At 44.0% G+C, this 12,554-nt stretch overlaps 1 protein-coding gene across 1 annotated transcript in view; it reads left to right on the top strand.

Moving 5' to 3' along the window:
• ABHD18 (abhydrolase domain containing 18) overlaps positions 1 to 12,554 on the top strand; it is a 56,518-nt gene that overhangs the window by 10,355 nt on the left and 33,609 nt on the right. Inside the window, exons 2-5 of the mRNA XM_073641554.1 lie at positions 5,116 to 5,222; positions 7,584 to 7,668; positions 8,129 to 8,229; positions 11,170 to 11,248. Of these exons, the coding sequence (XP_073497655.1) occupies positions 5,131 to 5,222; positions 7,584 to 7,668; positions 8,129 to 8,229; positions 11,170 to 11,248 (357 nt within the window). The 5' untranslated portion in view covers positions 5,116 to 5,130. The remainder of the gene's footprint in view (positions 1 to 5,115; positions 5,223 to 7,583; positions 7,669 to 8,128; positions 8,230 to 11,169; positions 11,249 to 12,554) is intronic.

Here is a 12,554-nt window from a genome sequence, read left to right on the forward strand (position 1 = left end):
TTTTTGCCGTAATTACCTGAAAATGTTGTAAAAACTCTGCAATTTGACTATGTTTTCAGGTAATCGTGACAACAAAAATTGGATCAGGAACGCATTGTGTGAACGTGACCTAATCCCACCATACACGGTTGGCTATGCAGTTTTTTTGTGTGTATATTTTACCATGAAGGCTTCTTTAGAAAACCTTTCTTTAGGGAAAAAAAGAATGTAAAAATGCAGTTTTTATTGTTGCATTTAAATGTATAAAAAAAAACAAAAAAAAAACGCTTCAAATGTGCTCCAAAAATGCAGTGATAAGAACATGATCTGTTCTGACTTGGCAAAAACGCTGCTTTTTTTTTTTTTTTTTTTTTTTTATAGAAAGTAGACAGCGTTTTATAGTTCAAGCAAAGTGGATGAAAACTCATGGACACGGTGCTTTTCATGATGCTCTTGAACTGTGTGTGTTTTGGTGTTTTCACTCCCATGTTTGTAGGGGGAGCCTGAAAAAAAAACCCAATTACGGTACATTCTTGTGTTCAGAATCGCAGTGTTTGCCACTGACCAGGAAGAGGCGCTTGTTAGGCGGGTATGGTTGTTTTCCACATGCTTTAGTTTTCTCTCTGCTTTTTTTTTTTTAAAATGTTTTTGGAATAAAGTCTACAGAAAACCAAGCGTGGTTTTGACAGTTCATGTTCTGATTGCAGGATCAGTAACACATGATCCACCTTGATTGACTAATTACATTTGGGTTTTGCTGTCAAAAAATGCACTGTCAAAACCTTGTTTTTTTTGGGAAAAAACACTTATTTTGAAGTGATCAAAACTGCGCTGTGTGGCCATATTCTTAAACTGTTCTGTTTTTTTTTTATTTTTTTTTTTAAAGTATTATATTGGTCTGCTATCACACAGGTGAACATCCCCACATACTATAATGGGTAGGTGTTCTACCCATGAAAAACACTATTGAAACACAACCACCTGAATGAGGCTTTAGGCACTGCTTAAATGGTCTGATTATGTGCTGTACATGCGTAGACATCCAATTAGACCAGGGGTCTCAAACACGCGGGCCGCATGCGGCCCCTCCGGCTGCTTCTTGCGGCCCGCAGGTACAGACCCCGTAATGATCGTGGCCATCTCCAGCAGCCGCCGCCATCAGCGCTGTAATGCAGTGTATTTCTGCGCAGAGACCGGCTCTCTGCACAGCAATACCAGTGCCAGCCGCCGGCCTATCAGAGGCCGGCAGCTGACATCTGCGTCCCAGCGCAGCGGCGTATGATGTCACTGCCATGCGCAGATGTCAGCTGCTGGCCTCTGATAGGCCGGCGGCTGGCACTGGTATTGCTGTGCAGAGAGCCGGTCTCTGCGCAGGAATACACTGCATTACAGCGCTGATGTCGGCGGCGGCTGCTGGAGAGAGCCGCGATGGTTTCGGGGTCTGTGCCTGCGGGCCACAGGTGCAGAAAGGATGCCGAGGGAACGGAGGACAGGTGAGAATCCTTTTTTTTTTTTTCTTTCTGTCATGTGAAATACAGCACAGGGGACCTGTGCTCAGTATGGGGGGGGGGGGGTGGGGGGACCCTGAGCACTGTGGGGGGGGTGGGGGGACCCTGAGCACTGTGGGGGGGGTGGGGGGACCCTGAGCGCTGTGGGGGGGGTGGGGGGACCCTGAGCGCTGTATGGGGGGGTGGGGGGACCCTGAGCGCTGTATGGGGAGGGGGGGGGACCCTGAGCGCTGTATGGGGGGGGGGGGGGACCCTGAGCGCTGTATGGGGGGGGGGGGGACCCTGAGCGCTGTATGGGGGGGGGGGGACCCTGAGCGCTGTATGGGGGGGGGGACCCTGAGCGCTGTATGGGGGGGTCCCTGAGCGCAGTATGGGGGGGGGGCCCTGAGCGCAGTATGGGGGGGGGCCCTGAGCGCAGTATGGGGGGGGGCCCCTGAGCGCAGTATGGGGGGGCCCCTGAGCGCAGTATGGGGGGGGGCCCTGAGCGCAGTATGGGGGGACGGGGACCCGGATGGGGGAGATGTCTGCAAGATAAAGACCAGGATAGGGGACCATGTCTGCAATATGGGGGACCTGGAGGGGAGACCATGTCTGCAATATGGGGGACCTGGAGGGGAGACCATGTCTGCAATATGGGGGACCTGGAGGGGAGACCATGTCTGCAATATAAAGTGGTATCAGTAAAAGGCTATGTGCCCACGTTGCGAAAATGAAGCAGAAAATTTCTGCCTCATTTCCGCATGTCCTCCCGGAAAAACGCATGCGGAATTTCGCAAGCGTTTATCGCGCGTTTTTTATTGCATTGACAAGGCAATTCCGCATGTGTGTCTACAAATTTAATGGACATGCTGCGTATTTTTGAGTGCAGCATAAATGCTGCGGAAAAATCCGCAGCATGGGCATTGAAATTGCGGATTCTCATTGGGGACCATGGGGGGCGGATTACCTAGCGTTTCACAAGCGTTTACGCTGCGGAAATTACGCAGCATATACGCTTGTAAAACGCTACGTGGGCACATACCCAAAATGTCACTTTGTCATGCAAATAATGCGGCCCCCCAAATTAAATGTTTTTCAGTGTGCGGCCCATATGCCCAGCTGAGTTTGAGACCCCTGAATTAGACAATTCCTGTAATAAACATTAATGCACTTAGGAGAATCCAAATCTATCTTTTTATTTTTCTTTACCGCTGAACCAAGCGGGGCCCGGAGCTGCGTGTCCTGCCGCTCGCTGGAGCAGCTCATTCTCCCCAGCGTCAGCGGTTAGAGGATTGCAGCACGGGACATCTCCGGATATGTGAGTATATGGATTTTAGTATTTTATTCTTATTTTTACACAGGGACACTGCGGGTGGAGACGCTACTACTCCCAACATTGACTCTTGCTTGTGGTGATCGCAGCACCGGCAGGGAACAATGATGAGGGCAGTGTTCAGCACCCGGCACTTGGGAACAGCGCTAACTGTACCACTGATTCCCAGAAGCCAGTTGAATGGGTCTGCCTGTGTCAGTGTCTCCAGTACGTGTGGAAACTGTCACCACACGTACCGGACACACTGACTCGTGAAAGAGCCCTTAGACAGAGTTCACGTGAATTGTTAATACTAGGGCTAGGTCTACGTGCATCTCTATGGCCACCTCTGAGACTAGCATTGCCTTGTCCACAAAACGGAGAGGACTAGTGCATTATGTACTCACATTGAGCAATGTGAGGTCCGCGTGAGTCTTTAGTACACTGCCCGAAAATTGAAAATTTGTGAATAGCAGAGTATCAAGTGGTGAACTACTGTGGTGGTGTTGTGTTTTGTGGGTTTTTTGTTGTTGTTGTTTTTATTGCACTACTGGAGTGGTGCCTTAAATGTAATTCACCTGCCCACTGTCTCATGCTAGTCTGCCGTCTTCATCCGTTTCCAGCATCGCTCCGGTTGGTATCCGGTGAAAAGTGACCCGCCACCAGCTGTAGTATTTTATGGAATGGCGGGGAGGTCACTTTTTAATACAGGTCTATGACAGCCTTGTTCTAGCTCACATAGACTAGCATTGAGAACTTGTGACGTAGCTTCTGGCTTCTGGCCAGTCAGAAGCTACTGTCACAAGATGGCGTGGGGAGACCAGACAAGTGCTGAAAAAACTATGAAGCCGGAGGGTGAGTATATGACCGGGGCCAAGGGGATTACTTTTAAAGTGCCACTCCAGCGCTGAAAAACAAACAGATGCTGGAGAGGTGCTTTAAGAGTATGTGCCCATGATCCAGAGCTGCTGTGGGTTTGAAGCTGAGTGTTTATGCAGCATCAAACCCGCAGCAGCCAGATGTTACAGCATAGCCCGCTATGCGTATCTGGGCACCTGCGGATCACTCACGGAAACTGATATGTAGCGTGTCTTTCAGATCTGCAGCATGTCAATTTCTTTTGCGGGTCCTCATGTGGACTTTCCACATAGATTAATGTCTAAGAGAAAAGTCCACATGTGAAAAAAAAAAAAAATGGTGCCGCTCATTTGCATACTGAGTAGAAGCAGCGCTGCTATTCCACAGTGTCGGGGCCGCAGGTGGCTCCTGACCGGATGCACATACCCTAATACTTTTCCCTGTATGAAGCTGGTGGCATTTTTCCAGCAGGTTTTCATCTTTGCATACAGGTCAGTCACAATAGGTATAGAAGAGCCTGTCTGTGGTGCATTGCTGAGTAATACAGCAGCTTTCAGGATAATCAGTAATATCATTACAGATGGGTTATTACATTTTGGTTATGCTGTCACGATTGCAATGTCAAAACTACGGTATATTTTCTTCTGCAAAAGAAACTTGTGTAGTTTTTAATTTGATCAAAACTGCACTGTGTGGCCTTAGGCTATGTGCCCACGTTGCGGACCTGAAGCATATTTTTTACGCTTCTTCCTGGCGGGAAAATCGCATGCGGATATTACATGCGGTTTTCCCGCCAGGTAGAAGCGTTTGTGAGGCGTCTTTGCATGCATTTCCGCATGCGGGTTATCAAGCACTTCTCCAAGCATCACTTGGAAAAGTGCTTGACAACTTGTTCAGAATGGTAAAAAATAAAAAAATAAACTTTATACTCACCTTCTGATGCATTCTCTGCCCCGTCCGGAGGCTTGAGCGGCTCACGCTGCTGTGTGCAGGACCTGCGGTGACGTCATTGAGTCATGTGGTGGGTCACATGACTCAATGACGTGGCAGGTCCTTCAGACAACAGCGCGACGGAGGGAAAACATCAGAAGATAAGTATAAACTTTATTTTATTCTTTTTTTTACAGGTTCTTTGGTACCCAGGTCTGGATGAGAGTCTCCTCTCCTCCAGACTTGGGTACCATCCGCACATTGATTCCGCGGCGCTTCCGCAAAATTAATGAACATGCTGCGGATTTTTGACTGCAGCATATACGCTGCGGAAAAATCCGCAGCATGGGCATTGACATTGCGGAATGCCATTGGGGACCATGGGGTGCGGATCTACATGCGTTTTTCAAGCGTTTACGCTGCGGAAATTCCGCAGCATATACGCTTGAAAAACGCTACGTGGGCACACAGCCTTACTCTTGAGCCTCATTCAGATGTCTGTAAAATGCTGGTCAGTTACTATAAATGTATTTTCTCTTTCATTTCCAGATGTGAATTATACAAATGGGATTGAGTAAACTAGATGTTCTCTACAGGCGGTTACTCCTTACTAAATTTTTCATCCGAGGATGGGGCAAACCAGAAGACTTGAAACAGTACGTCTATTGGAATAATGTAAAGCTTGATTTCTCCCTACGTATGACTTATAAATTTTAGTCCTAAAGTTTACACAACGGCAGTAAGGAACTGAAAAGTATTATCGGTTATCACTTACTAGACTTTGTATGTTATGTTATATCCTCTGCAGGTTGTCAGCCTTTCTGGATTGCAACATAAATGTTTTAAGCTTGGACCTTCATTTTAAACCATTAGTTTAAGATAGGGGCTCACTTGCTAATTGCTGGGCCCTATACCTGGAATATTGAAGTTGAAAACCTGCTTGTTTTGGTGGGAAGGGGGGGGGATTTATTTTTTTTGTTTTTGCGGCTAAGCCTCTGATTTGACTATGTGCACACGATGCAGAAATGAAGCAGAAAATTTCTGCATCTCCCTGGCAGAAAAAACGCATGCAGATTGTGCATGCGTTTTTCCTGCAGAATACATGCGGATCCACATGCAGATTCACATGCGTTTCCGCATGCAGATTGACAAGCGCTTTCCAGGCGATTTTAGCATCACCTGGAAAGTGCTTGACAACTAGGTCACACTATATAAATCCATGCAAACGGCATGGATTTATATAGTGTGACCCGAGAGAGTGTATATACTTACCTCCGATGGCCCGCGCTGTCCTGCTCACTCCGTTCTCCCAGCTGCCGGCAACTTTGAATTGAAAGACCTGCCGACGTCAGCGTCACGTGACCCGTCACATGACTCTAACGTCACCGCAGGTCCTACAACTCACTGCAAGTGCCGGGAAGCAAGCAGGAGCGCTGCGCGGGCCGACAGATGGTAAGTATATATATATTTTTTATTTTATTCTTGTTTTTACAGCTTTTTTAATGGTACCTGGGTGTGGATGAGACTCTCCTCTCCTCCACACTCGGGTACCATCCGCACATTAGAACGCGCCAATAACGCAAGTACAGATGCAGTCTTGCGGAATTGGCGCGTTCTAATGCAAGTCAATGGCGGCGAAAACGCCGCGTTTCCGCAAAATTAAATGACATGCTGCGGATTTTTGAGCGCAGCGTTTAGGCTGTGTGCCCACGTAGCATTTTTCAAGCGTATATGCTGCGGAATTTCCGCAGCGTAAACGCTTGAAAAACGCATGGTAATCCGCACCCCATGGTCCCCAATGGGATTCCGCAACTTCTATGCACATGCTGCGGATTTTTCCGCAGCGTTTATGCCGCGTTCAAAAATCCGCAGCATGTCATTTAATTTTGCGTTTCCGCAAGCGGAATTGCCTTAGTCCAATGCATAAAAAACGCAAGGCAATTCCGCATGTGGAAAACGCGTGATAAACGCGCGAAAAATGCGCGATAAACGCGTGCGGAATTCCGCATGCGTTTTTCCGGGAGAGGACTTGCATTTATGCAGCAGAAATTTTCTGCTGCATAAATGCAACGTGGGCACATAGCCTTACGCTGCGGAAAAATCCGCATCATGGGCACAGCACATGCGGATTTCAATTGGGGAACATTGCTTCCCTTCTACCATGCGTTTTTCATGCGTTTCCGCGGCGTTTACGCAACTGCAAAAACGCCGCGGAAACGCATGAAATACGCATCGTGTGCACATAGCCTAAGGCTATGTGCCCACGTTGCATTTATGAAGCAGAAAATTTCTGCTGCATAAATGCAAGTCCTCTCCCGGAAAAACGCATGCGGAATTCCGCACGCATTTATCGCGCATTTTTCACGCGTTTATCACGCGTTTTCCACATGCGGAATTGCCTTGCGTTTTTTATGCATTGGACTAAGGCAATTCCGCTTGCGGAAACGCAAAATTAAATGACATGCTGCGGATTTTTGAACGCGGCATAAACGCTGCGGAAAAATCCGCAGCATGTGCATAGAAGTTGCGGAATCCCATTGGGGACCATGGGGTGCGGATATACATGCGTTTTTCAAGCGTTTACGCTGCGGAAATTCCGCAGCATATACGCTTGAAAAATGCTACGTGGGCACACAGCCTAATGGAGAGAATCAGGAGTAAAAATGGTGAAAGAATTGTCATGTTTTATTATGTAACAAAACATGTACAGAAAACACTGTTTGAATGTGCTTTGAAAACACTGTTTTTCCATATGGAAAGAAAACAGTTTTTTTTTTTTTTTTTTTAATGTGTAAAAAACCACAACAGCACACAACGTGTGAACAAGCCCTGATAAATAATAAATGTGCAAAAGTAGAACAATATTTGATGACAGATTTTTTTTGTGTGGTTTGTTAAACTACAGAACAGATTAGTGCTGGGGAATTTTGTGGACTTAACTTTTTTTCCCCAGTTACTTGCTTTGAAGACTGTCTATCTGTAATATCATTGCAACTTTTTTTTTTAACTGTTAAAAGGTTATTCGAATTTAGAAAAATCATTGGAAACAGAGAGAAATGCCAGAACCTGGTGCTAAAAGATTATCCAGTGCACATTGACACGGTAATGCTGTTTGCCTTCTAAAACACTCTCGAAATTAATCATTGATTTTTTTTTTTTTTTTTTTTGTGGGGGTGGGTATGGGCTATGTTAAGACATGTGTCATGGCTTCCATTATGCATTGATCTGTGACATGTGAAATCCTGATGAGTCCCATTGAATTTTAAAGGGTTTTTGGAGTCTTACTAACGCAACCTTATTAGGCTATTACTCTATCCAGTTATTCATGGGTAGAATCACAATTCATGTGATGGTGAATGCTGGTTCATTGTGAATTGGGTAGATTTTCATGTACTAGATAGTAGAGAAGCATAAAACCTAAAGTAAAGGCGTCTGGCACATACCTAGAGTCCTGACAAGACTTCTCCTGTACTGGCAGCCTATCCTGTTGGCAAATTACTGCTATAATTCTTTGGCAGGTCGTTCCATTAGAATGAGGTTACATGTCGTTTCTGATATTTAGGTGGAAGAACAAACTGACTGTAAGATATTTGATGGGCATTTTACCTCACCATTGTTCCACTATGTGCCGGATGTTATGCCACCTGAAACAGTAACAGCTCGGTAAGTTGTCTTTTCATCAGAAGGTGTAAAACCTTAGCATTATGTCACTGCAAGACCATCCCCCTGATTAGCTAAAATGTACATCTAGTATGAAACAAGCATTTTCCTCCTTTAACATACTCTGACCCACGATGTATTACAAAATTTCCAATATACTTGGATAGGAGTCCTGTAACTTTGTGTGGCTAGCCGTATGTTTCTCTGGGGTTAACAAATAATTGTCCAGTTTTTAAAAACCCGGACCCAAAGCAATTAACTAATGAATAGCGGTGTCGAAGCGGTTCCTTGTGAATGAATTGTCTGATTGAACCTTAAAAGGAATCTGTGACCAGGTTTTTGCCACCTAATCTGAGAGCAGCACAATGTAGAGACTCAGACCCTGATTGCAGTGACTTGTCACTGGAATGGGCTGTTTTTTTCTGTGGTTTTAATAAAATCACTATTTTATCATTGGATTATTGCTAGAAGACTAGTAAAGCTGCTGCCATATACACACGTGGTCAAAATTGTTGGTACCCCTCGTTTAATGAAAGAAAAACCCACAGTGGTCACAGAAATAACTTGAATCTGACAAAAGTAATAATAAATTAAAAATCTATGAAAATGAACAAATGAAAGTCAGACATTGCTTTTCAACCCTGCTTCCACAGAATTAAAAAAAAAATTAAACTGATGAAATCGGCCTGGACAGAAATGATGGTACTCTTAACTTAATATTTTGTTGAACAACCTTTTGAGGCAATCACTGCAATCAAACGATTCCTGTAACTGTCAATGAGACTTCTGCACCTCTCGACAGGTATTTTGGCCCATTGCTCACGAGCAAACTGCTCCAGTTGTCTCGTGTTTGAAGGTTGCCTTTTCCAGACAGCATGTTTCAGCTCTTTCCAAAGATGCTCAATAGGATTTAGGTCAGGGCTCATAGAAGGCCACTTCAGAATAGTCCAATGTTTTCCTCTTAGCCATTCTTGGGTGTTTTTAGCTGTGTGTTTTGGGTCATTATCCTGTTGCAAGACCCATGACCTGCGACTGAGACCAAGCTTTGACACTGGGCAGCACATTTCTCTCTAGAATCCCTTGGTAGTCTTGAGATTTCATTGTACCCTGCACAGATTCAAGACACCCTGTGCCAGATGCAGCAAATCAGCCCCAGAACATAACAGAGCCTCCTCCATGTTTCACAGTAGGGACAGTGTTCTTTTCTTAATATGCTTCAGTTTTCCATCTGTGAACATAGAGCTGATGTGCCTTGCCAAAAACTTCCATTTTTGTCTCATCTATCCATAGGACATTCTCCCAGAAGCTCTGTGGCTTGTCAACATGTAGTTTGGCAAATTCCAGTCTGGCTTTGTTTTTTTTGTTTTTCAACAATGGGGTTCTCCTTGGTCGTCTCCCATGAAGTCCACTTTGGATCATACAATGACGGATGGTGCGATCTGACACTGATGTTCCTTGAGCTTGAAGTTCACCTTTAATATCTTTAGAAGTTATCCTGGGCTCTTTTGTTACCATTCGTATTATCCGTCTCTTTGATTTGTCATCAATTTTCATCCTGCGGCCACGTCCAGGGAGGTTGGTTACAGTCCCATGGATCTTAAATTTCTGAATAATATGTGCAACTGTAGTCAGAGGAACATCAAGCTGCTTGGATATGGTCTTATAACCTTTACCTTTAACATGCTGGTCTATAATTTTCTTTCTAATCTCCTGAGACAATTCTTTCCTTTGCTTCCTCTGGTCCATGTTGAGTGTGGTACACACCATGTCACCAAACAGCACAGTGAGTATCTGTAGCCCTATATACAGGCCCACTGACTGATTACAAGATTGTAGACACCTGTGATGCTAATTAGTGGACACAACTTGATTTAATATGTCCCTTTTGTCACATTATTTTCAGGGGTACCATCATTTCTGTCCAGGCCTATTTCATGAGTTTAATTTTTTTTTAAATTCTGTGGAAGCAGGGTGGAAAAGCAATGTCTGACTTTCATTTGTTAATTTTCATAGATTTTTAATTTATTACTTTTGTCTGATTCAAGTTATTTCTGTGACCATTGTGGGTTTTTCTTTCATTAAACGAGGGGTACCAACAATTTTGACCACGTGTGTAGTCCTCCATATTCAGGAGCTCTATATACCCCCACCACTTATTGGCAGCTTCCTGCCTATGCACAGTATGCACAGAAAGCTGGCAATCAGTGGTGTGGGCGGTGTTATACAAAGCTCCGCATTCAGAGAGCTGGTAGATCTGCAGCAGAGAAAAGTGATTATATCAAAACTGCAGCAAGAAGCTCCGTATGTGATACATTAATGAAATCGCGGTTTTTGCCCGTACATCATGCTGCTCTCAAGTAGGGTAGCAGAAGTGAAGAGCAGAGTGCCTGGAGAGATGAACGGTAAGGTATGAGTTGGAAGTATTTTTTTTTTTATATATTATGCTTTTTTATGCTCTACGGTCTGGAGAGACCCCAGAACATAAGGGACATTTTTTTCGCAGAGAATATCTTTGCTGCCAATCAAATTTCCTGGTAAAATCCCAGCAATTTGGCAAATTCAAAATGAAACCGTACCATATTCCGACCTGTGGTTCGGTCCTTTGTTGCAGCTGGATTTCACTTCTGTGGCCGATATTCTTCTCCTAAAATCTCCTGGGCACGTCGTGATGTCACTTGAGACCTAGTCTGTTAGGCCTCACATGATTTAATGATGATCATCTCTCCATTATGTTGTGGGAACTAGTGATGACTATATTTAACTCTAGCATTGCTGCCGTTGATAACTGTTTTTTGTATATCTGTAACTCCACTGGCTTTTTAATGTCAGTGAAATAAATAGTATAATTACAATGTATTTTTGCTCTCTGTGAACAGGCATGCTTATGTTTTTATGCAATTGCATATAATCGTTTTACATTTTTTTTATTTTATTTTTTATAAGATTTCAATTTATAGTGCCTAAAGAATGGAAGAGCAAGTACCGGCCTGTATGCATCCATCTAGCTGGCACAGGTGATCATGTAAGTCTTATACGATTTTTGTTTTTTCACTTCATATAGTTGCAGATTATTTTTGTATATAGCCCATGATGACTTTACTATACCATCATGTGCCAATTTTCTCCATTTGCATACTATATCTTGAAGCCTCTCTGTGGCTTTGGCTCTGTGCTGCAGTCATTACATGTCCCGTGCGTGTACAATTAGGGGCTCATGTTCACAAAGTACTTAAAGGGGTTGTCTACTACTTGGAAAATCTCTTCTCAATCAACTAAATTTCCCCCAATGTAAAATAATAGACTATCAGACTATGCTCTCCTCCAGTGAGAGTGCTGTTTCAGCCATGTCTGTGCCTGGTCTCCCAGGACTCATGTGACATTATGTCTCGCCAGTCCAGCAGCCACTTTACTCTCCCTTCCTTTTGATGAAACAGACAGCCAGATAAGTGAGAGCTCCTGCTCTCTGACTTCCTCTATATGTCAGCTTTGTCTGACGTAAGCAGACCCCAGTAGACCAGGTCCCAAGATCGCTGGAACAATGCTTGCAGCAGAGGGGAGTATAGTCTGCTATTATTTTATATGGGGGAAATATAGTGACTGAGAAGGGGTTGTCCTAGTAGTAGACAACCTCTTCTAACCGTGGCCAGTTTTAGTTTTTTCCTCCCCGTTTTCCAAGATCTATAACTTTTTTTCTGTTTTTGTCAATATGGCCATATGAGGGCTTTTTTGAGGGACGAGTTGTACTTTTGAAAGACACCATTCATTTTACAATATCGTGTACTGGAAAACAGGAACAAAATTCCAAGTGCGGTGAAATTACAAAAAAACGTGCAATGCCACTTATTTTGGGTTTTTTATTTACAATCTTCACTATATGGTGAAACTGAGACCCTTCAATATAATTCCCCAGGTCAGTACGAGTATGTAGATACCAAACTTTGTATAGTTTAGTTTTTGTTTTAGTGGTGAAAAAAACTCCGATTTTTGTATGAAAATTGCGTTTGTGTTTCTCGCCATATATCGAGACATGTAGTGTTTTCATTAGACTTATCTATTCTCTATCTCTATAGCATTCGTTGCTGTTCAAAAGTGCGGCAATGAATGCATTTTTGCTGCTGCATTTTTCCTGCCAAGAGATGCAGAAATTTCTGTATCCAAATTTTCAACGTGTTCACATACCCTAAATGTGGATGGCCGCATATTGTTTAAAATACTTATTTACTTTTTTTTGTAAAAATGTTTTCTTGCAGTTTCACGTGCTGCAGCTTAGTGTGGGTCTGGATCATGAGACCGCACCAATCATTCAAAAACCTGTTGGCAATCTGAAT

This window comes from Phyllobates terribilis, unplaced genomic scaffold (assembly GCF_046119375.1).
Source record: "Phyllobates terribilis strain yellow unplaced genomic scaffold, ASM4611937v1 Scaffold_1__5_contigs__length_1240528914, whole genome shotgun sequence".
Lineage (NCBI taxonomy): Eukaryota > Metazoa > Chordata > Amphibia > Anura > Dendrobatidae > Phyllobates > Phyllobates terribilis.